The sequence below is a fragment of the Gadus morhua genome, chromosome 3, assembly GCF_902167405.1.
Source record: "Gadus morhua chromosome 3, gadMor3.0, whole genome shotgun sequence".
In the NCBI taxonomy this organism is placed as follows: Eukaryota; Metazoa; Chordata; class Actinopteri; order Gadiformes; family Gadidae; genus Gadus; species Gadus morhua.
Window position 1 is genome coordinate 6,769,598 of NC_044050.1, and position 26,012 is coordinate 6,795,609.

A 26,012-nucleotide genomic window follows, 5' to 3' on the forward strand; every position below is an offset into this window, starting at 1 on the left:
GCGAGAAAACCGCTGCAAACAAACAACTGTTGTGTGGAGCGGAACGCGGCCAAGCGTTTCACGTACAAAGCCAGCGCCCGCACCGGGCACAGATGATGTGCGGGGGGTGAAAAGCCTTAAGCACAATATCCCTCAACCGGAAAGAACTGTTAATGTTCTTTGGGAGGAACGCAGGATTAGGTCTGAGTAGTGCAAAGGAGCTGTCCTCGTTCAGCAACAAGCAGCTCGGGCTGACAGACAGAGCGGTCAACTCACCGGCCCGCTTGGCAGAAACCAAAGCCAATAAGAGTGCCGTCTTAAAGGATAGGGCATCCAAAGGGGCCTGAGACAGAGGCTCGAAAGGGTCTCTGGACAACCCGCTCAACACGGTGGGGAGATCCCAGCGTGGTGTATGCGCAAAACAGCATGCGCGAAACAGGCCTAACACGTCTAGCCCCACGCAAGAATCTCTTGTCCAGTGGCTGAAGACCAGTCTACCATCACAGCCTGTATGGCCAGCCGAAACAGCTGCTGCATACACCTTGATAGTGGAGAAGGCCAAATCTTTTTCCAATAAGTACTGCAGAAATGCAAGCACGCTTCCGAACCTTGCATAGAGATGGCACAGCGTGGTTCCTGTCATACCAATTAGAGAAAGTGCCCCACTTCACCGCATAGAGGGAAGAAGTATAAGTTGCATGAGCACTCTGGATAGTGTTGATAACCGCTACAGGCAAACCTTTGCCCTGCAGGATCAACCTCTCAGGAGCCAAACCAACAGCCGTCCCGAAACATCGGGCGGGTGGTGCACTGTCCCGTGTGCCTGTGAAAGTGCATCCGATCTGAACGGTACCGGCCACAGCGCCGTCCGCGAGAGCGACGCTAGCTCTGGAAACCACAGAGCTGAGCGGTTCTACGGAGCCACTATATTGAGGGACAATCTCTCCTGTCTGACCCGTTCCAGAAGAGGAAGGATGAGCTGGAGCGGGGGAATTGCATACAAGAGAGCCCGCGGCCAAGGTGTGTGTGTCAACGCATCCATCCCTAACGGGGGAAGATCCCGAGGGTTGAGAGAGAAACACCACCTGCAGTGTGTGTTCTCCCTGGACGCGAACAGGTCCACCTGAGCCGTCCAGAACCTCTGCAAGATCAGTCTGACAATGTCGGGATGTAACCGCAACTCGACTCGTGGTGACCGCCGCGAGACATGAGGTCCGCCCCGAAGTAGGGCTCTGAGGCTGAGGAGATAATGATGAGAGCTTGACCGCCTTTCGGTGGAGAGCAGAGGAGCGCACTCCCCGCTGTCTGTTTATGTACTCCGCCGCCGACACGCTGTCTGTCCTGATCAGAACGTGGCGGCCACGTACCAGGTGAAAGAAATGCAACAGCACTTTCCTCACAGCGCCGAGTTCCAACACATCTATGTTTGCTGTGGGAGAGACACGCTCCTCCCCTATGCGTCAACGAGGCGTCCGCGAAGACCACTACGTAGGAAGTCACTCTGCCCAGGGGAACACCCCTGAGAAGGGCGGGGGGGTTTTCCTAATATTCCAGGTCGGGTGACACAGAACGGGGTAAGAGGAGCATCCTGAGCTTGTGTCGCATGGGGTCAAACCGTTGGCGAGCAAACCAGCGCCGGAGTCTGCGCATTAAGAGCAGATGCAGGGGAACCACGGGATGGGCGGCTGTCATCAACCCTAACGCATTGTGGCCAGTGCAGTCACGTTTCTGCGAACGCGAAAGCGGGAGAGAGCCTACAGGATGCCGTCTCGTCGAGGAGGCGAGACCATCGCTGTCATGGTGGCTGAGTCGAGGCAAAGCCCCAAGTTGACTATCTGCCGTCTGGGGAGCGGGGAGCTCTTTCCCCAGTTGATGGCAAAATCCATGAAAGAGAGATAGTTTATCACCGTAATGGTGTCCTTTTCCGCAGTTTCCTCTGAGTTGCTCAGAATAAGTAGGTTGTCGAGGTAGAAGAGAACCCTCTTTCCTTGATGCCTTTGCGGTCCCAACGCCGTCTCAACACACTTCGGGGAGGTGATAATGCCGGCCTGATAATGACCGGCGTTCTATACATTATCCCGCTTATTACACGGCTACTTTCCGAAACGAAAAAATAACTTCACACAGTGTGTCTTTTTACAATTTATTTGTTACAATTCTTAGTGTTGATCAGCAGAGAAATAGTTCACCAAAGATGTTGAACGCTTCAGATCAGCTGACGTCGCTTAGCAACCAAATACGCTGGGGTTGATACCAGACTCCTTGTGGAGTGCTACGAAATTCGTGAATCAGAGGCATAAAATCCCCATTCTTGAAAGCGGTCGAACGTTGGGAAGGCCCATTCAAGTGATTTGAGCATTCTACAGCATTAAGGAGAACTGTTTATTATTAATGTTGACTTATCTGTCCATATATTTGTACAAGATTATGAATATGCATCACAAGCCTACCAGGGCCAGGTAAGCCTTTGGACGCAATTTCTTGGCTAGACCTAATCCTTTTTTTGCTAACCTGACTGAGAACATACAGGCAAAGGTGTGGGGATATTCAAAGACACTATTGTGGAGAGGAAAGATGAGGATTGTAGCCTGGGGTTTGTCACAAAACAGAATAAAGGCCAATGAAATTGCTTTATAAGCCTGTGATCCCCCTTCGCTTCAGCTTTTATTGGGATGGTCTGGCCAGAGGCTATTGTTGAGTTATAGATAGAAAGATAGCTTGATGGATAGATAGATAGATAGATAGATGGATGGATGGATGGATGGATGGATGGATGGATGGATGGATAGATGGATAGATGGATAGATGGATAGATGGATAGATAGATAGATAGATACTTTATTGTCATTGCACGTGTCACGAAATTACCAGTTACATCCCGTCCAAAAAACATAAAAAGAAAGTGTGGGGAGACAGGACATAGAGACTGTCGGGACGCATGCGCCCCCTATTATTTTGATAAGAAAAGGAAAACAAGAGGGAAAACGAGGGAAAAAAAAGGTAATTTCCAAACTAGGCTCTTCTTAGGGGGGCAAAGTATAGGGATTAGGAAAAAAAACACCTCAGCACATCAGCAACACATTAAAAACATCACAAACACATGTGGGAGGGGGGAAGGGTGTCGGGGAGGCGAGGTGTCCCAGCTCAGACACCGGGGGGAGGACGCAGCTAGCGGGCTCGTCACATGACTCGCGGCATACTGTACTGTAACGAGGGATGGAGAGGGGGAGGGAGTCCAGAAGGTGTTGAGTCCAGGGGGGGGGGGTGTGTTATGTGTCTTCGTAAAACACCCAAGGACTCCATCTCCAGCCAGACTCAACAGTGTCTCTACCGTCTGAGGACACGACCGTTGCCGCGGAGACGACCACGAAGAGTTCTGATCCAGAGACAAGGGGCAGAGCATCTGTCTGCATAACAATTCCATGTGTCACCTGCCATGCTTTTATACTTTAGGTGTATTGATAGACTGATGCGTTGATGACTAATGGATGTGTCGTGTCCTCCAGCTTGCCCCGGACGACGCGTGGCGCTGCCCCCACTGTAAGCAGCTCCAGCAGGGCATGGTGAAGATGAGCCTGTGGACCCTCCCAGACATCCTCATCCTCCACCTGAAGCGCTTCCGGCAGGTAGGACCCCCCCCCCAAACACACACACACACACACACACACACACATGCACACACAGTGCGACTAGCTCCAGGGAGAACCCCCCCTCCATACTAGAGCTTAGATCGGGCCCAGAAAATCCAGCCCGACCCGGCCCGAGCCTGTGCATGTTCTGTCCGAGCCCGGCCCGACCCGACACATTAACTGTAATTATGAGCCCGAGCCCGATTTTAACCCGACATTTTTTTTAATACATAATTATGTAACTTTGTACACATTTGTTACTATAGGCCTACTCTGCAAAATATATATGTAAGGGATAATGTCTAGAACTCCGGTCATTATCGGGAAAATGACATGGGTATGGGATTGATATTGACACGGTGGCCCCTGACACGGTGGCCCCTGACACCCCTGACAGGTGGGTGAGAGGCGGAACAAGCTGTCCACGCTGGTGCGCTTCCCCATGGCCGGCCTGGACATGGCCCCCCACGTGGTGAAGAGGAGCCAGAGCATGAAGAGCCTGAACCTGGGGCCCTGGCCGCCGGCGTGGAAGCCCCCCTCCGGCCAATCCCCCAGCCCGGCCCTGCCCCAGGACTACCTGTACGACCTGTACGCCGTGTGCAACCACCACGGGGGCATGCACGGAGGGCACTACACTGGTACACACTCGCACCCGGCAACCCCCCTCCCCCACCCCCCCACCCTCTGTGGGGATCAGTCCTCTAAGGTCGATACTGCGTCTTTTGCACTGCTGCAGCCACCGACCGGTTATTAGAGACAGCCTGGGAACTCAACAGCGCTTGGTTCCTGACAGCAGTGGAAGGTGGATGATTTAACCTGAATGTAGAATCGACATTAGAAACAGTTTTTGGATTAATAATACCCGCTTAAAGAGCGCGCCCTCATCACGAAACCGTTGCTCGTTAGAACAGGGCCTGTCTTCGCGGCCACAAGGTTAAAGAATAGATTTGTCATGATTTCTGTAAAAAAAATGTTTTTGGATTAACTCAAATTAAAGGGCAGGGAAAGATGGTTTAAGGTGAGGGTGTCATGGGAACCATGGCAGATGCAGGAGATGGAAATCCGACGGTGTTAGTTTCACACCCAATGACAAAAAAACTTGCATTATTCATAATCAGGGAAAATGTTCCCAACACCAACACCAAAAATGACATTTTTCATGTTCAACAGGCTAGAGTCCTCACAAAAAGACAAAGGAAATACAAATTTAAATGTCCTCATATAATCGTTTCTAAGATGGTCTCATTCAAATGAATGTCGAGGAGATCCCCCTCACCACTGGAACTGCAGACGTTATCGTGATGGTGTGTCCCCTCCTGTTACTCTGTTGCAGCCTACTGCAGGAACTCTGTGGACGGCCAGTGGTACAGCTACGACGACAGCAGTGTTGACCTGGTGCCAGAGGAGGAAGTGTGCACCAGGGGGGCCTACATCTTGTTCTACCAGAGGAGGAACACCATCCCCCCCTGGTCTGCAAGTAGCTCCGTTGGGGGTATGAGACAACTGCATTAGCTAATTCAATTGTAAAGTGAGCCAAGATTTTTTGATTGAAGGCACTCTAACTCATTCTCACTCCTACGTTGGATTTCAGGCATGGTTAAAGTTCTCCCGAGATAGAGGCTGGACTTGTGCGAGCTCTGTCCAATGTAGGATTACTATTTCGTTGACAATCCAGTATTATGTTTGAAGATGTTTTATGGGAATTTCTACTTTAGCAAGGGTGGATAATCACAGGATAAAATAGCAATTTCTTAAGTCCAAGTCCCTTGAAGACTTAACATTGATTTCAATAAAAGTATAAAATAGAGATGACCTTACAAGTAGAAGAAGACATAAAGCACACCAGGTTCATCACTTCCTGCTGGAGGGATCTGGGAAGTTGGCTTCTTTGTCCTTTCCTCCTTCTTTGTCCACAACCTTTTTCTGCTCTGATGTCACTTTACATTTGTGTGCTTGATCTACCGCACTGTATCTTCCTCCTGAATATGGGGGATCCAATAGGCGTGTTGTCAGCTTTACAGCTCAGTTTATATCATAGTCAGAAGGTGGCTGCCTTAAGTGGGCCTTACTCGCCACGGATCGCTCAATGTGGACAGCCCCCAGCAGCAGGTGCATTCCTCCATGATCTCATCGTTTGTAGCACTTTTATATCAAATACATACTTTGCTACAACAAAAGGCACTTTTTGGCTGACATGAATCATTTGTATAGAAAGAAAAATAAGACGGAAATTAAAATGTTTTTAGAAAAGTGTATTTGATATTTAATATAAAAATATTAAATATATACTTTCTTTGTTATTAGTTCATATAATATAAAAACTGAAAATAATAAATTGATATAGATAGATAGATTGATAGATAAATCTTTATTATCTTCCTGGGGGAAAATTCCTTTAAATATCGATCTATATCTTTGCGTACAGAGTAAAAGCATAGGAGACACTGATAATATAATGCCACATCATACAAAACTTGTTTGCAGGCACAATCTTAAAAATCCCCCGTTTTGCTTATCAATTGGAATTGGCTCCGCCAAATCTCGAGCCCCCCTAAACTCCTCAACACCTACTGGAATTATCCGTTACTCACCGACAGGTTTTTCCTTTGAGACACATTCACAAAGGACAATTGAGTCAATGCCAAGAGTGAGCTGACGCACTCTGAGCTCATCTCTTGTGATCGCATCACCCTTGCACTTGAATAGCATTTCCGCCATGTTGGCTCTTTTATGCTCCTCTTTTATTTGATTGTTCAATTATATGGCCCACTTATCGCATAGCTCAAACTCAAACAGAATCCACGCACACTAATTCTGAAGACCATCTTGTATTTGTTCCTTGGTACAGAGAAAATAAGGTATGAGGTGCAAAGGGGAGACCTCTCTGCAATTAAAATTATAATTAAAAAACAATACGACAACAAGTAAAGCATGCCACCGTGTAACATTTTTAAATAGGGCTGTTGCAACGAAAACTTTTCATTTCTGGTTAAAACATGTTTTATTGGAATAACGTTTCAAAAAGCAAAACTGCAATATCCCATACGTGCTGTGTGGAGGAAGCCAGTGGATGAATCCAAACCGTTCACTTGAAATGCTCTATCCATACTATATAATGATGATACTTATGTTATTATATTACTTGCTGAAATAAGGCTTTCACTGCTGCACATCCCAAAGCTCAGTACAGATCATTGTTGCAGTTTAGCTCAAAACCTTGAAATGAGCTAATTTCATTCAGCCCTGCCTCTCAGTCTCCATCTCTCTCTCCCCCATGTGCGTCTCCCAGGCTCCACCAGCTCCTCCATGTCAGACCACTGGCTGATCCGGCTGACGGACGACAGCATGAGGAGCAGTGTGGCGTCTCGCCACTCCGCCGCCCTCCCCGACTCCCTCCCCGACTCCCCGGAGCCCCCAGTCTACGAGGGCAACTCCCCGAAGCAGGAGAAAGGTGAGGTCCACAAGGTTCCACATACACAATCTATTTCATTGGATTGTTTGTACCCAATGATATAACACAATGCTCACAATCAGTGATTCCACACGTCTTGAAAAACCTTGATTCTTTCCTGTAAAATATGGAACATTTAATGGAAAATGTCAAGGTTATACGACAAAGCCTATTTCATGTTTGTGTGGATGTTCAGTCTGACTAAAAGTACAATGGCCTCTTGAAGATTAAGCACTTGCAATACTTTTTGAGGAAATACTCGCAGGAGACTTCTCTGCAGTGTAACGTCACTTGCGACCTCTTTGCCCGTGTCTTTGCCCTGACTGTTTTGTGTAGTGCTCCTCCTTTATTGGTTTTTAACATACATACAATAGAATACACGTAATAAAGTACAAAAAAGAAAACAGCACTGAATGAAATAAGCACTGAATGAAATAATAAGGAATGCTTGCTAGACCTTATGGAGCTTCTGGGTAGAGCCTCGGGCAGTGCTTTTAAGCCGTTCCAGCTTAAGATGGTACATAACATCCTCCACCCAGCGCCTGTGAGACGGTGGCAGAGCTTTCTTCCAACTAAAGAGTATCAGACGTCTAGCAAGTAGGGAAGAGAAGGCAGAAAGACACAGAAAGTTGCAGCCTATGCAGAACCTTAAACTGCACAACCCATGTCTAATGCAAATTGATGATTTGTGTAATTGCGGTTTACCCAATCTCGAAAATCCATTTCCGATAAATCCATTCCTAGCTACTCCCATCGACTCATTAAATGATCTAGAGATCGGGAAGCTACACTCTGAATATTATCATACCCTACAGGGCTCCAGACAAACTTTTTGCATTGGATGCACTGGTGCGCTTATTTTCTTCGGTGCACCAGCTCAAAATATAGGTGCCCCCAACTATTCATTGCGATGCCTTTAAAGCCATATGGTCACCTTTTTATCGCTCTACATAACTTTCACCTAATGTGAATCATTTTTAAACAAGAATAATGGTGCATTCCAGGCAACCCGTAACCTGTGTTTTCACAACCTTCTACCTGTGAAAATGCCCTGGAACGGCAGTCAAACCCTCAACTCAGCACCCGTGAACTCGTACCTGCCCAATGTACTTCCAGTTCCAGCTCGCAACTTACTGGCTAAAAAGTGTAGAGAAATGCTTGTCTTTATTTTAAGCACAATTAAATAAAAAAAATAATAATAAAGTGTTTCAAGTTCTTCACTGAGGTGAAATTGAATATCTCAAACTAAAACATTAAGCAAAGTAAAACATTTCCAAATAAAAGGACTTGTGCAGCCTGCACAAGTCCTTTTATTTGGAAATGTTTTAATTACCTGCACAGTGCAGGTAATTAAACACAGTGCAGGTGCAGGTAAAGCCCTAAAACAACATTGTGCTCCAACACTATATTTCATGATATATTTATTGGTGATTTTGCTGCAATTGAATGCTAACTCCAAAACTCTGGATATACTTCGGGTGATTTGACGCGTCATCAAAGCCCCCTGGAGCAATGCATATTTCCGCAATCCACCAGTGCTCAGTGACCGAGCCTGGTATTGCAGTTGTTTTAGGGTGGACGGGTCCCTCGATTCATGGGGCCCAGAAGTAGATATCCCCATTCACTTCAATACAAGCGGGGAACAGGATTGTGTCCCTGCAAAAAAATGTGGATATCAATTAAAGGCTCATAATTATCTTTATACCATGTACTAATAAAATAAAAGTTTTCTCTTTTCAAAACGCCATTCCAAGCGTTTTATTAACCGAGAAGGAGGGGTGGGCAGCTGAAAGGAGTCATAGTAAAACAAATGTTGTTTCGGCCCGGCATCCGAGAAGGCTCAGTGCATGGCTCCGTTAACTTCTCGTGTCCAAGGTTTTTCCTTTTACTCAACATGAATGACGTTGATGGTTTTTAGTGGTGACTTTTTATCACTTAAAGTCAATTCAATGAATTTATAGACTGGTTCAGCTGTTGGACGTGTGCACTCAATAACTCTCACGTTCCTCTCCGTGCGATCATTGCAATTGACCATTTATTGATCCATTTATTCAAAAGATCCAAAGACAAAGTTCGGGTGCATTACGGTATCATGTTCAAAAGCGGTTTGCTCATCCAGCCTCACAATCACCTCCACCTGTGCTGATGAGCTCTAATAACCTATTGTGGGAACCATATGCCATTTGCGCTAGCCAGTGTGGAAACCACAAAACACACTTATCATTGAAATGGCTATGACAGGCATGGACGTATTGATTATCTGAATGCTTATGGGAGACCTATGTCATTTTTATAATATTGTTAATTGTTAAGTCTGACCTAAACATTTTAGTTGGGTTGGTGTTTAGTTTTCTTTTGCTTGTTTAGTTATGTATGACAGTTAACAATGTTGGTGTGTTACAATTCATTACGTGGGTAGGCTACTTGCTCAGACCTTATGATGCTACAATGCTTACAATGCTAGAGAACGAGAATATTTCTAAATCCGGAACCCACCAATGAGTTTTCATAGGAATGAATTCCCGCCATGTTTTATTCCGCTGTCCTTTTATTTATAGGTCCATGGTCACAATGAACGGGGCCGAGATGATAGACACCGTAGTGACTACAGTATATGCTCGTGTTCCCCTCTTACGGATCGAGTGGGAGGGAACTGGTTAGACGTCACGGGGGGCTAGGGGGACGCGTTAGAGTGTTACACAGCGATCTAGCCATGCACTGTGACTGTTTGTTCTGATCTGTTTCTTTTGATTAAACAGTTATAATTAAGTTGCCTACATCCTCCTTTTCCTCCGGCACTACACTGGTGACCCCGACGTGATTTTTTGTTATTTATTTGTTTACAAAAACAAAGAACACTGCGATTCTCAACATGTCCGCCCGAGGAAGACGTTCACGGCGGCAGACATCACCGTCTCCTGTCAGGATGACGCAGGCCGTGCGCACCCCCACTCTTAAACTGCCGGAGTTCTGGGACACAACGCCTGCTAAATGGTTCGCTATAGTGGAGGCACACTTCAATAAAAGCGACATTACCGACGACGACGACCGGTACAACCATGCTGTGGCTATGTTGGGCAGCTCCACCGCAGCGCGTGTGGTTGGGTTTCTCTCCGCCCCCCCGACGACAAACAAGTATGAGCGCCTCAAGGCCCTGCTCCTGGAGACATTCGAGCTTTCCACCGCAGAGAGGGTGCGCCGCTTATTTGACGTGTCGGACTTGGGTGATGAGAGGCCCTCTGCACGTATGGAGAGGATGCTAAACCTGCTCGGTGCAGAAGACCCCATGATCCTCTTCGCGGAGCTGTTTATGCGCACGCTGCCAGCTCAGGTCAGGACGGCGCTGGCTAACACCACCATCGTTGGACCCCCGCGCCCTGGCCAGGGAGGCGGACCGGTTCATCTTGGCCATGCCTCAACGGTCCCCAGACCTGCTTGCTCCCGCGGCTGCCCCGCCACTGGACCGTCGCAGGAGGGCGAAGGACGACGCCGGACCCTCTGGCCAGCAGGGTAATGCTGCGGGCCATTGTTTCTACCACGCCAATTTTGGCGCCAAGGCCAAACGTTGCCGCTCGCCCTGCTCCTTTGGACGGACGGGAAACGGCAGGGCCAGCGCTCAGTAGTAGCCCTGAGCGCTGGTGTCACCAACAGGCTGCTCTTCATCCAAGACACCGTCTCCGGTCGCAGATTCCTCTGTGACACAGGTGCCTAGTGGAGCATCATTCCGTCAGGGGGATCGGAGGTGGCGAAGGGGGAGCACGGCCCGCAGTTGGTGGGTGCAGACGGCACGCCTATCCGTTCCTATGGCACTAGAGCGGTGGACGTGTGCTTCGGAGGGCAACGCTTTACCTGGGATTTTGTCGTCGCAGCTGTTACATTTCCCCTCCTTGGCGCAGATTTTCTGTGCGCCCATAACCTCTTAGTGGACGTGGGAAACAGGCGCCTGGTGAACTCACAGACTTTCGCTTCCTTCGCCTGTAAGCAGGGGGAGGCGGTCTACAACGGGTTGTCCAACACGCTCGCCGAAAGTGACCAGTACCTTCGGCTGCTGGCAGAATTCCCTGACCTTACTAGGCCCACCTTCTCCGCGCCCACGGTGAAGCACGGGGTGGAGCACCACATCGAGACCAATGGGCCTCCCCTCCACGCCAGAGCCAGGCGCCTCAACCCGGAGTAGCTGTCCGTCGCCAGGGCAGAGTTCGCGCACATGGAGCAGGTGGGCAATCGTTCGACGCTCGAACAGCCCCTGGGCGTCTCCCCTGCACATCGTCCCTAAGCCAGACGGTGGGTGGCGCCCATGTGGGGACTACCGCCGCCTTAACGACGCGTCCAAGCCTGACCGCTACCCGGTCCCGCATATCCAGGACACCAAGGCGGCCCTGGCCCGCGCGGCCATGTTGGCCCACCCCTCACCCACTGCTCTAACCAAGGACGCGTCGGACTTTGCCGTGGGCGCAGTGTATGAGCAGTGGGTTGGGGATGCCTGGAAGCCACTCGCATTCTTCAGCCGCCAGCTGTCTCCCAGAGAGCGCAAGTACAGCACCTTCGACAGGGAGCTCCTCGGGCTGTTTCTCGCGGTCAGACACTTCAGTTTTTTATTGGAAGGCCGTGAGTTTACTGCCTACGTGGAACACAAGCCGCTCACACATGTCCAAGACAGCGGATCCGTGGTCCGACCGCCAGCAGCGCCAACTCTCCTACATCTCTGAGTTCACCACAGACATCCAGCACGTGGCTGGGAAGTCCAACGTGGTTGCGGATTGTCTCTCCAGGGCGGTGGTCGGTGCAGTCCAGCTGAACCTGGACTACTCCCGCATGGCTGTGGACCAGGCCGCCGACCCCTCCGTTCAAGCTCTGAGGTCGTCGGACACGGGGCTGCGTCTGGAGGAGGTGCTATTCAGTGATGCAGGAGCCAAGCTCCTGTGCGACGTTTCCACGGGTCAGCCAAGGCCTGTAGTCCCCGCCAACTGGAGACGCCCCGTCTTCGAGGCGGTACACAGCTTGTCTCACCCAGGTCGGAAACCGTCCTCGCGGCTGGTGTCAGAGAAGTTTGTCTGGCACGGACTCAAGAGAGATGTGAGGGCCTGGGTCGACACTTGCACTGCCTGTCAACGCGCCAAGGTGCATCGCCATGTCAAGGCCCCACTGGAACACTTCTCGGTGCCAGAGCGGAGGTTCGACCATGTCAACGTGGACCTGGTGGGACCCCTACCCCCCTCGCATGGCTTCACTTACCTCTTCACCATGGTGGACAGGAGGAAGCGCTGGCCGGAGGCAGTCCCGCTCTCCTCAACGACAGCCCCCGACCTGGCCCGGGCGTTCATCGCGGTGTGGGTCTCCCGCTACGGCACTCCTGCTGACCTCTCCTCTGACCGTGGCCCGCAGTTTACTTCGGGGCTGTGGGAGGCAGTGGCGGAGAATCTGGGGGTCAAGCTCCACCGCACTACCGCCTACCAGCCGCAGGCTAACGGACTTGTTGAGCGCTTTCATCGCTCCATGAAGGCCGCCCTTCGAGCCAGCCTCACGGACAGCAACTGGCTCGACAAACTGCCGTGGGTCATGCTGGGGCTCAGGACAGCGCCCAAGGAGGACCTCCGGTCGTCGTCGGCCGAGCTGGTGTTCAGACAGCCGCTGCGGGTCCCTGGTGACTTCATCCCCAAGTCGACGGAGCCCTGGTCCGCCTCTGCTCAGCGCGCCTCCCTGCTGGACGGCGCCAGGACCTTCGCCCCGGTCCCAACCACGCAGCATGGCGTCCCTGCTTCACGGGTGCCCCCGGAGCTGCAGTCTGCGGGTTACGTTTTCATCCGCCACGACGGCCACAGGGCTCCGCTACGACCTCCCTGTGACGGACCCTTCCGTGTCATCGAAGCAGGAGCCAAGAGCTTCATGGTTGACATGGGGGGTAAGCCTGAGTGTGTGTCGGTTGATCGCCTCAAACCGGCTCACTTGGACCTTGAGCTCCCCCCGGATTTGGCTCTGCCACCGCGCAGGGGCCGCCCTCCTGTACTGCCCCCCCCTGCCACGCCGTGGCCATTCCCCCCTCCAACCCCTTCAAGCCCCCACAGCTTGCGGCCCTCCGGTCGTCGCGGCCCCCCGCCACGCCCAACATGGGGATGTGATGGACAATGTCATGCCTCCTCCCGCACCTCCTGACTTTGCCTACAGTCGTGGGGGCCGGGCCATACGCCCACCTCGCCTCTGGGATTTTGAGTATTGAGGTGACTGTTTGTTCTGATCAGTTTCTTTTGATTAAACAGTTATAATTAAGTTGCCTACGTCCTCCTTTTCCTCCGGCACTACAACACTAAAAATGATAGCGCTCTTTGGTTGACAGCGGGAGAGGAGATGGCGGACCCGCGCTGTCTGTCTTCCATATATGTTTTTAAAGGTTTTGAAACATATAGGGTACAGATTAATAAAGGCCTGCATGAGACTCATGTGGTCCTACCAACAATAGTGCAAAACATAAACCTGGTGTGCAATGATCATGTTTTAAAAGAAATGGCTTATTAGATGGAAGACGGATCTGCCCTGTCCTTTAGGACAGATGGATTGTTTAACACGCCTGCCGTTTATTGCGTTTTTAAGTTTGTGCGTGTCGCGTGGGGTCCAGACTCCCAGTAGTAGGGCTGGTTGGAACAGTAGGCCTAGTTTTTTTAATGAAAAAACATATTTTTACCTCGCCTCACTCGGCTTTTGTCTCGTTTACTTTCTTTCTCCGATTCAGTTACTCTGGCACTCAGGTTGCTCTCGATAAAAATAAAAATAAAACACAAGCAGTGAAAAGAACCACAGCCAATCAGAACCAAGGACCCGACCGAGCACTTTCCCTTGTTGTTTTAGAACAGTATATGATCCTACCGAGTGCGAGTTCCGTCACAGACAGACACAGAGAGACGAGGCGATTGCGAAGGTAATGTATGTTTTCCCCCGGGCAGCGTTGGGTGCAACGGTGCGATCTAGAAAAATTATTAGTCGCACCCTTAAATATTTTGGTCGCACTCTGGAGCCCTGCCTTAGCCTTGACAGCGAACCCTGCCAGCTGGATCCATGCTCAGACATTCATCTATCCAGGTACTCTGTGGGGTTGTTAGAGATAAGTGTTTTTTTACATTATTGCATTATTGCATTCCCTTGTCTCGTCCTGGGAGAAGGGGAAAATAGATTATCTTATTTGTTCTTGCTGAGGGTTGCGGTGTCGCATATCAAATCTTGAGAGTAGGGCCAAAGCCAAACTTCTCTAGTGCATTGAACAGGTAGCTGTATTCAATCATGTCAAAAGCTTTTTTCGGCATCTCAAGCTATTATAATCTCTGACTTGACATTGTTAGGTTGATACATGCTGAATAAACATTGAACATTGAATACACGCTGAAGGTTGCTCGACAACTGCCTACCCACTCCAGAACACGTCTGATCAGGATGTATCAAGTTAGGCATGATTCTCTCCAGTCTACCTACCAGCACCTTTGTTGAAATGTTTTAGTCTCCACATAGCTGACTGACTGGATGGTACAACTCGCATAGCAAGGGATCCTTATATTTCTTTTGTAATAATGAGATGGAGGCCTGTTATCATAGTCCGGGGGAGTGTATTTTCAATCAAGACTTCGTCAAAAACAATAATGGTAGCAATTTGGGAGCAATTTTTTTAAACCTAAATTGGATACCAATCACGGCCTGGAGCCTTTCCGGATTTCATTTTTTTAAATGCACTATCAATCTCAGTGAAGGTTATATTCCTTTCCAATCGTGATTTGTCCTCTCCATCTAAAGTTGGCATCTCCAATATACTAAAGTAGTACGCTTCTGATGTATATAAGTCCTCATAGAAAGATTTAAATTGAGCGTTAATGTCCCTTTGGTCCGTAACAATATTACCCTCTCTATATTTTATCGCAACTATAAGACCTGCTGTTGCCGACCTCCCAAGTTGATTGAGCAAGAGCTTACTGGCAGGTTCCACATATTCATAAAATTTATGTCGCGATTTCAAATGAAGATCCATAGCGTTACTGTTTGTCAGGGAATCAAATTCTGTCTGAAGGGAAATTCTCTCTCTGTACAAGTTTTCAGAGGGTGATGTCCAATTGGTTAATTGGTAATTGGTTCCTACTTTAATCCTGTCAATCAACTCGCTAGCCCATTTGGTTTTCCTCTTATTCTCACCGGCGTTATAGGATATCACTTGTCCCCTCACATATGCCCTCATGGTTTCCCACAGCGTTCGATAACTTATCTCAGGAGACTCGTTAGTTTCGAGAAATAGATCTATGTGCGTGTTTATGAAGTAACAAAGTCTTTACCTAGAGAAGTCTTAGTAGACGCCATGTATGCTGAGGGAGCAAATTTTCAGAGAAAACCGAAGTTTCAAAAGCAATGATCAATGGTCGATTCAGAATTTTTGGTAGACAATTTTTTTTTAAATTCCAGAGTATGTTTGGTGTACCGGGGGGGGGGGGGGGGGGAGCTTGGAGATGTATTATGTGTGGTGAGCTTTGTACTGGAGCTTTGTACTAATTGGGGTGTACACATTCGCAAGCACAGTTGGCCTATTCAATAATTTCCCTTGAACAATTGCATAGCGACCATTTTTGTCCCTTCTCGCGAACTCGGTGCAGGAGAATGGCCACCCCTCTACTTTTGCTATTAAAGTCAGAGTGGAACATTTGTGTAAATCCTCCTCTTCAGAGTTTTGGTTGGTCCTTATTTAATACGTTTGTTTCCTGTAAATACACAATTTCAGTTTTTAATTTGCTTAAATAAGAAAATACCTTGCTCCGCTTCACAGTATGATTTAATCCCTTTACGTTCCAACTCACCAAGGTGGTCAGCTCTGCCCAAACTGTTATTTACCGCTGCCATGGAGACTACCTCACAAGTGATGCCACTGCCCGCTCTCTGTTCATTGCTGCCAGTGGTTCCAAACAGACTGCATTGGAAATTCCCTGAGTTTGATAATAAGGCTGCAGCCACACAAAGAGAAAAATAGGGGTAGGGGTAGGGGTAGCACAACTAGACACATGTATAAAAATATTAATAACAACACAACTTATCACCAATATTCTTAAACACAAACGTGAACAAACGTGTCTCTTGGATAGAAACCGCCTACTCTTCCCGTTAAACTCTACTCCTACAATGCTTCCTATACAAGCTCCAAAAAGGAACAAAACACAGTAGTAATTCAAATGCTCTTAAGTTATCACAAAAAAATCCTACAAATATTTGTACTGTGAAATGCCGGATATACTCAATGTTTTTCTTTTTTAAATTCTTAATTATTTCTGGTTTTCCCTGTTTTTATTTTCCACCAATCAGGCAGGTTTGAGAGCCGGCCGTTTGAGAGGGGTCTGAAGGGCCGCAGCGTCAGCATGAGGAGCCCCAGCAAGGCCCGGGACACCCTGAACAAAGTCCTGCCCCTCCGCTGGTCCTTCGGCTCCAAGGACCGACGGAAACCCCAGAGCGCGGCGCCCCCCGCCGAGCCCCCGCCGGGGCCGGCCGAGCTGGTGGAGTACCTGGAGTCCGGGCGCCGGCCGCGCTGTACCAAGGAGCCCATCGTCAGTCTGATGGCGGGGCAGCCCGCCGCCAAGGACAAAGCTCGCCACGGCCACCCCGGCGTGGGCGGGCTCAACTGCATGGGCAGGCCGGAGGAGGGCGGCTGTCCAGAGTCTCCGGGGTCGCAGGTGGCAGAGGGCCAGAGGCGCACGTCGGGCGGCAAGACTTCAAGCCTGAGGCGCGGCGGGAAGAGCAGCCAGGGGAAGGGGGAGAGCCCCGCCACGAGCACGGCCGCCTGCACCGCCACCCTGGGCAGGGCCACCTTGACCCGCAGGAAGGACAGCGGGAAGCAGGGGTCCTCCAGGGGCCCCCCGGAGGAGGTCGAGACCAGGTGGGGGTCCAGCGCGGGGGTCCAGCACAGCGTCAGCACGCCCAGCCTCCGGCAGGGTTCTCTGAGCAGGACCAAAGAGCAGGCGGGGAGGGCAGAGCGGCCCGCCGCCCAGAGGGGGGAGCAGGGGTCCCGCGGAGGGGAACCCCAGCCCGGCAAGGAAGAGGAGGCCAAGGGCAACGACGGGATGTTCTCGTTCCTCAAGGGGAACTTCCTGAAGAAGGACAAGGACGTCAGGAGGACGAGGCATTGCGGGCCGGCAGGGGATGCAGACGCAGACACAGGGAGGAGCAGCTCCTCCAGGCTGTCACTGTCCAATGGGGAGGCAGGAGGCACTGCGACCGCCAGTGAAGGACGGCGCTCGGATGGTGCGGGCCATCCCGGTGCTGAGCTGCCCAATGGGAAGGCGGCCCGCGGCACAGCAGATATCAAGCGCTCCCAAAGCTCCTCCAATATCCCCTCTAAGACAGAGGCGACGATGCGCAGGACGGCCTCACTTCACCGCAACGGAATCCCCCATGCGACCGCGTCCCCCCACGGCCAGCCCACGGACAAGCTGTCCCACGGCACCCTGCAGAGGCCACGTCACAGCACCCACTCCCTGGGGCGCAAGAAAACAGTGCCAGAGTCCAGCTTCTGAGGTTTAGGTGGACAGAGTCTCGCTTCTGAGGTTTAGGTGGACAGAGTCTCGCTTCTGAGGTTTAGGTGGACAGAGTCTCGCTTCTGAGGTTTAGGTGGACAGAGTCTCGCTTCTGAGGTTTAGGTGGACAGAGTCTAGCTTCTGAGGTTTAGGTGGACAGAGTCTCGCTTCTGAGGTTTAGGTGGACAGAGTCTAGCTTCTGAGGTTTTCTGAGGTGGACAGTCTCTGCTGGACTGTAGAGGAGGTTGACTGTTTCAAATGAATTGTTGAGGAACATCGATACCGGAAGATTTGAAGAGATCCCATAAAAACTGCCCAAATACCACACAGTCAACACTGAATATTTAAGCATGAACACGCACACACGTGCTTGCAAGCCTATGCACATGAAAGCACTGGTGCACGCACCCCTTTATGCGTGTGCGACTGCGCACACACATGAACCCATGATTATGCGTGTGAACACACACGCTCCTACGCCAAACCAATCACGCAAAGGGTGAATAATCAAAGCAATACAACTCGATTCCCGATCGTGTGGCCTAATGCTCACAGGAAGGAGGCTGTCTCACGTGAGGATGGAGAGCAGCCAGCTTCAAGGACTTCAGCACATTCACATGATATGTCACGTTTGGTGCCTTAATCTGTTCTGACAGTCTTAGTATAACTCTTGCCACCGAGTGAACGTGTGTGAGTATGAGCACTCCTCGACTTTCGATTTGTCCTTTCTCTCTGCTAAGATCTTTGATGCGTGCGTTTCTTTGGCAACTTCATGCTCTACATTAATATATTGTTCTAAAAGTCTCACAGAGCAGCTTCAAGAAGTGTGCCTTCCCAGGCAGATGTCTACTACTATTTTAAATGTATATATGATATATGGTGATATGGTTAATATATATGATTGTCGGTCTGCTATGTTTTTTTTAATTCATGTAGCAGGACCGCCCAGTCCAGCACCAGAAGTAATTGTCAAATTACACTAAATGCCTAATCCACCCTCTACACAGTGTGCATTGACCAGTCCTACTACATCCCATAATTGTTTTTGAATTTGTTTTAAAATCTTGCCATGTTATGATCACTGCAATATTTCGTTTTTTGTCTCTGTCAAGGTTCCGACGCTTTTGTTTGAAATAGTCACAAATCATTCACTCTTCCCCATCAGATTCAAGATGACTCGTTTGGCATGCAAGCATTTTAATGTTTCTTTGTAGGAATAATTAGCTCAGAAAGCATAATAGCGCAAATGCAGAATCTTGCTGTCACAGAAATGCCAGCAGGACACACGTCCTCTCTCACACTGTTATGCTGTCACCTCTTCTCCCCCATTCCTGGTTCAATGTGCCTCTTAAGTGCCTTGTTTAGTATTCAAGCAATTTAACGGTGATGGACACTATAATCAAACCTATTGATTTGGCTCTCTTCTCACTAATACAAGGAAGGGGACAATACTTCAGACGTCAGGCTGATAACCTATGTTTGTTAGACGTTTGCGTTGCCCCGCTTTGTACACAAACTCAATGTTCTCGGTTCACAGCATGAAATAGAAGAATGTATTATTTATTAATCTATAAACTTTTTTTTATGGATTTGGGGTATATTTTGATATGCAATGATTTGGTCTACAACTCTGGCATATGAAAAGGACATGTATTTTGATGGTTGAAAGCTAGTATGCTTAATGTGAATAATTTGAATCGATAGTGACAATATTGTTCATCAAAATATCTTATTAAAAAAATAATCCAAGCAAATTATCTAAAATAATGTCTTAAGAATGTCTAAATCTTACTGTTTATCGTTGGATAGACACTGAAGTCTACAGTAGAACAGCTTTCAGGAAATACCATCACCTTCACACATTCCTTTTCGCAAATACCAAGCCATACAAGCCCATAGAAATTCATAGCAGGCTATAATGTAAACCTGTGTTTGAAAAGAGATGTTTCATTTAATTCATTAATGTGTTCCACCTGCATTTAGGAATTCATTATTAAGCGATATTACATGAGGGTTTGTTTAACACAACTCGTCGTTCCGTACCGCATCACTGTTATGCCAATAATGGTAAATCACACCTTCCTGTTTGATAATGCTTGAACAGATAAAATAACATAACAGTTCTTTGTCTTCAGATCTGTCAGTGTGACCACAATATCATGTTAATTCCAAGCTTTGGCCATGAACATGTTTTTTATCAAACTGCTGCAATATTTGAACATTTGAATGCAGTACCAATGGTTGATTTTGCTTAATTTAAGGGCATTCAAATCTCTCTATAGGTTTTCACCTACCTGTTGACAAACAGGAACATTCTGCCATAAAGGTTTTCATAGCCTTGATTGGTTTTGTTAAAAAACGATTTATTCAAAGAGATTTGTGACGCTTTATCATATTAATGTGTGGCATCGTTCTTATTATGTAAAATTATACATTTTGAGATACTGTTTCCCATTAAAAATACTTTTCTTAATGTAGATTGAATTTTGAGCATTCATACAACAACCCTGCTTTGTAAAAGTGCTTTCCGGTTTTCGTTATTTCTAGGGCAGTGATGCCGGCAAGTCAGTGGCATCAATGCTTAATCACCCTGAAACCATGTCAGCCAATCAGAGGTCATTAAAGTTAATCCTGAGCAGGCGCAGCTTCTACTTTAAATAAATATATATTGCATTCTCCTACACACGCCATGGATTAGTAGTGAATATTGTTGGTCTTCTGGCTTTTTGACATTTGTTAATTAATGATGTGCTGAAGGCATGCTCAAACTTTTTGTAACTCTTCAGAAAAATGATGCAGCTGACCTTTCCTATTCTCCTAAATATTTGAGGCAATAATATACCAATCAAACTTTAATTTTTGAGAGCATTCAAAGCCTACAACCAGACCGCAGAGTCTGTAGAGTCAAGCGCTTAGAATAACTGGACAGGATTCAGAGTCACTAGGGTTCGACACAGCCGCAAGCAGCTAAGAGGACGTTTGCATTAGCATGCGACCTCTAGGGTCCTCTTGGTCTATGGAAATATAAGTTATCTGATTGTATTTAAAGTGTTGTACCTCAATGGACAGCTCGGGTCATCCTCTTTTGATTGGCATGCCTTTTGGTTTAACAAAAATTTAAGTTTTTCATGTAGGCCTACGAGGAATTTTGTGAAGTCTTTGAAGCGTTAAATCTTGAATTGATTGCATGCCTCACAGAACAATTGAGAGTTAGGGTTAGGGTTGCAATACACCGCTCTAATGCTAACGTCCTTGTTGCCTGCAGCTACGCTAGATATAGCTTTAAGTATACAAATCAAAAAGACTGAGTCCTCGAAATGTAAATACATTTGTTCATTTCTAGTTCAAAAGTAAATCTAGCGATATTTTCTGCAGCGACAGGTGTTTGGGAGTTATATCGAGGCAAGTGGCTGAACCCTCATTACAGTGGAACTCAAAGGGCGGCTGGGGACATAGGGACGGATGAGACGTTGGTTAGTGCAGATCCAGGCACCATACCCCGAACATCAGAATAAATACAATAAACATAATGTGAAGAAGAATCTGAAATCCAGAATTAGTCCTCAATGCAATGCCACTTGCATGTGCTGCCTCAAGCATGAGACAGGAAAGGGACAGCCGAAAACACTCCTTAAGAATCCGGTTACTGGGTTGAGCTGGTGTAGGGGATACAAAAGGTTACTATAGATGCATTTTTCCCTCTCCTGCAGGGCGGGCATATAGATTGTTGTTTTACCGCCCACACCTATCTCCTACTTGTCAACTTCTGTCCGACATCACCATGGATGGATTTGCATTTTCTCCATTGACTTTTCATTCATTACCTAAAGGGTTTTATGCCTGGAATCAAGCCAATTGTTCATCAAGGTAGTCGTTACCATCTTATTCTAGGCAAAAAAATAATCAGAGAAAAGGCAATATACCTTTAAAGGTATAAGACTGTGTACATTACTTTTTGTGAAGAGTGGAGGAACTACTCATCCCACAACCATTGCTAACTTTTTCGCGATGGCATTGTCATTATTTCTGGGTAAAGAAGCAACGGTGAAGGACCGTACTAAACGCCCTATCCATTGTATTGGTCTGTAAAGTGCTAATCAAATCAATCAAATGTATTAATTAAGCACCTTTAATAAAAAGGTAATTGGTTGGGGGGAGATCTTATGTTTTATGTATTTTTTTGTCATGCCTGTCTACACTTCAAACTCAGACTCAAAACAAATTGCAGAAAATATGCAACAGCGCCCCCTAGGGTCAGACTTTTCGGTGGGTCGCAGAATTCCGTGTAACACCGGAACCACACTGTTACTTCTACAATATTATGAATATACTGCGTCGGGTCCTCCGACATCTCTCCCTCTTCCACAAAAGGTAAAGACATGCAATGGTGGTTATCTTGTTGTGGCGCGACAAATTCAACAAAACTTGCACAGCGACAGATTATGATGTGTGGCGCGACAAAATGAACGGGCAGCACTCCCTATAAAAAATAATTCAAAACAGACAAATATAACAGCCAATTATCCTATCAAGAATTTTGAAACATTAAGCTCTCGGCTTGTCACTGTAGTGATAGAAAAAGTTAGAAGCTGGGAGTTAAAGACAATACATGTAAGTGCAGTCCATTATCCCTTGGACTGCATTGGACTCATTATCATATGCCTCATGCACTGTATCCCCCAGAAAATGTATTCAAAAAAGTCAAGGTGGTCAAGGAGTTAAATAAATATTTTTCTTTATTTTTTGTAGTTGATGAAAGTATGTTTTCTTTCCCTACGAGAGTTTTGCACTTTGTTATTGTTTTTTTTTTTACACATTGGTAGTCAAGGCAGGGCCCTACTGTTGTTAAGGCAGCCGCCTTAACCATACAGTGCTGGGGGAAACACAGGCCTCATGTGATAAACCTGCCTTGTCCATGCCTGCTTACCTGTAGCAGTGACTCATAAGTGTCATAGCTGAATGTTATGTGTTCAATATTTTCTATCAGAGTGTCACTTTGCGGTTCTGAAAGTGCATCGGATACCGAGAGAATTCAATTTTAAAAGACATCCATTTGTTTGTATTAGATGGAACCCCATGGCTGTTTTGACGCATAGAGCCCTGACTACTGACACAACTATTGCTTATTATAACCTTCTCCTTATTTTTTTTTATTGCTTTTTAGCTTCTTTGCCTTATTGTCAAACTCAAAATGAAAAGTCAACACAATATCGCTGAAACTCTAGCTAAAATAAATCGATTGAATACCAACATTCTTTTCATTCACAAAATGAATCCAATGTGCTACACAAAGCTTATGGATGAGAGAGGCTGTTAACCTTATCAGTCTGATCATGTTTCCCTTACTCTATGTGCAAGGGATTATAAGATAATAACCTTCCTTTGAATGTGAATACAAAAAGAGAGGTGATGCTTGTGATGTCGGCTACAGCGAGAGAATCCCTGGGATTTAGCGCTTTTAACATTTACTTAGGAGGGCTGACTAGTTGCCCTTTCGTTTTCACAAGTGCAATTTACATTCAACACATGTTAATAGAAAACCGCAGGTAGTAATTACATTTCAAAGGGAAATTCCTTTTTTACATCTACAGTTAAATTCTGAATATCTATATAAGGAATTATAGTGACAAGTTATTATAGTATTTCAGATATCGGGAATTAAATTCTAGATATCTGAAATGACATTACTAATAACAATTCCAGGCCAAAATAATTACAAATTTTCCATAATTCGATCGTGAACAGTAAGAATTGAAGATTGAATGGACAATTGTAGATATCTATAATGAACATCAAGAATTGAATTAATGGTGTGTGTGTGTGTGTGTGTGTGTGTGTGTGTGTGTGTGTGTGTGTGTGTGTGTGTGTGTGTGTGTGTGTGTGTGTGTGTGTGTGTGTGTGTGTGTGTGTGTGTATGTGTGTGTGTGTCTCTCTCTCTCATTCTCCTCGGGGACTTTAATGCGAGAGTGGGCTCTGACGGTGTGTTATGGAAGGATGTGCTTGGGCAGCACGGTGTTGGTAAACTCAATGAAAATGGTCTTCGCCTCCTCACTCTCTGCTCTGAGTATCAGTTGGTCATCACCAACACCTTGTTCCAACTGAAGAACAAATTTAAGACCTCCTGGCAACACCCCCGCTCTAAACACTGGCACCTCCTTGATTACATCATTGTCCGCCAAGCTGACAGGAAGGAGGTGCGAGTTACCAGAGCCATGCGTGGAGCAGACTGTTGGACTGATCACCGCCTGATCAGAGCCAAATTCACCCTGGAACTCCGTCCACCACTGAGGAAAACACCACCCTGCAGGAAGCTCAACTGTGATGCATTGAAGTCCCCGCGCTCAGTCAACCAGCTCAGGGAACAGATCGCCTTACAGCTGTCCAAGATCCCTGAAACACCAGCTGATCCGGACGTGAACACCACCTGGAGCACCCTACGCACCGCTATTCACCGGGCGGCAGTAGAGTCTGTAGGGTACACCAGACGGAGACACCAAGACTGGTTCGACAACAGTGCACCAGGTATCCACAACCTACTTCAGGCAAAACACAAGGCCTTTGCAGCTCACCTTTCAAACCCCCAATCCACCTCGCTGAAGGCCCGCTTCAACAACATCCGGGCTGAAACACAGCGAGCGTACCCTCAGAGCCATGAAGAATGACTGGTGGACAAAGAAAGCCCACGAGATACAGCATCTCGTGGACACCAACAACTCCCACGCTTTCTATGACTCCATCAAGGCTATTTATGGCCCACAGAGGAAGAACATAACCCCGGTCAGATCAGCAGATGGTACCATCCTGTACAAGGACAAACAACAGATCCTGGACAGATGGGCTGAGCATTTCAACACCTTGCTGAACACCTCATATCCAACTAGGATGGACACACTTGCCGACCTCCCATGCCTGCCAACCGTCACTGATCTGGACTCCTCCCCCAGCTTTGCTGAGGTACGAAAAGCCATCGCTGGCCTGAAGGAGAACAAGAGCCCAGGCCTTGATGGAGTCCCGGCAGAAATCCTGAAGCATGGCGGATACCTCCTCACCCGCAGATTACACCAACTGATCATTAACATTTGGTCATCTGAAGTCATCCCGCAAGATTGGAAGGATGCCAACATCATCACAATCTTTAAGCGCAAAGGAGACAAAGCAGACTGCGGTAATAGCAGAGGCATTTCCCTCTTGTCAGTTGCCGGTAAGGTGCTCGCACGGATCATGCTACTTCGACTAGCATCTCATGCTACCAATAACATCCTACCGGAGACCCAGTGCGGCTTTAGGCAACAGCGAAGTGGAACTGCTGCGGGAAGTGCTGGGGAAGCTGGGGGTTCCACCAAAGTTCAGAAACATCTTGCGGCAGTTTCATGATGGAATGCAAGCCTGTGTGAGTGTTGGTGGCCAACAATCTCCATTCTTCAGTGTGGATGTGGGGGTCAAGCGAGGGTGTGTCCTAGCCCCAACCATCTTCAACCTATTCCTCTCCACAGTCACCCTCCTCTCCCACAAACTCCTGGACCCTTCTGATGGGGTACAGATACAGTACAGACTGGATGGCTCTTCAACATTAGGCGCCTCCAAGCCTTCACCAAAACCACCACCCAACACATCTTAGAGCTACAGTATGCAGATGACTGTGCTCTCCTCGCCCACTCACCAGAATCCCTACAGCGTGCGCTGAATGTGGTCGCATCCATCTACTGCGCCATTGGTCTCCAAATAAACATCAAGAAAACACAAATAGTTGCTCAGGAGTTCACCCCCCAAACGTGTGTGCCCACCTTCACCCTCGATGGTCATCCCCTTGCCATCGTCCCACACTTCACCTACCTAGGCAGTATTCTGTCCCCCTCCTGCAACATCGATGATGACGTCCAGGTCCACATCGGTCTGGCCTCCGCCTTTGGCAGGCTTAGCGCCAGGGTTTTCCAGAACAGGAACCTCACGACCTCCACCAAAGCAGCTGTGTACAGGGCAGTCTGTCTTTCCACACTGCTGTATGGTTCGGAAACCTGGACACCCTACCAGAGGCATTTTCGAACCCTAGAGGCCTTCCACATCCGTGGCCTGCAAAGGATCCTGGGTGTGTCCTGGGAAGACTGGGTGCCCTATGCCGAGGTCTTTGACCGGACCCACACACAAAGCATCGCCCTGCTCCCACCGCCTGCCCAGGCAAATCCTCTATGGCCAACTTCTGGATGGCCAGAGATCTGCTGGGGGTCCAAAAAAGCGTTATAAGGATCACCTCAAAACCCTCCTGAAGCAGTGCAACATTCCACCGACTGCACTCGAGTCCCTGGAAGCTGATCGCAACACCTGGAGCTCCTCCTGCAACCAGGGAACTACTCACCTTCAGGAGCAAGCCACAGAGAGGAGGATACAGCGACGTGCACTGAGGCATCAGCGTGCTGCAGTGCCCACACC

At 48.0% G+C, this 26,012-nt stretch overlaps 1 protein-coding gene across 1 annotated transcript in view; it reads left to right on the top strand.

Annotated features, from left to right (window-relative positions):
• The window catches only part of usp43a (ubiquitin specific peptidase 43a), a 102,034-nt gene extending 81,972 nt beyond the window's left edge, over positions 1–20,062 (top strand). Inside the window, exons 12-17 of the mRNA XM_030352083.1 lie at positions 3,486–3,605; positions 4,006–4,246; positions 4,942–5,100; positions 6,898–7,059; positions 16,381–17,586; positions 17,645–20,062. Coding sequence (XP_030207943.1) covers positions 3,486–3,605; positions 4,006–4,246; positions 4,942–5,100; positions 6,898–7,059; positions 16,381–17,585 — 1,887 coding nt within the window. The 3' untranslated portion in view covers position 17,586; positions 17,645–20,062. The remainder of the gene's footprint in view (positions 1–3,485; positions 3,606–4,005; positions 4,247–4,941; positions 5,101–6,897; positions 7,060–16,380; positions 17,587–17,644) is intronic.
• The last annotated feature ends 5,950 nt before the right edge of the window (positions 20,063–26,012 follow it).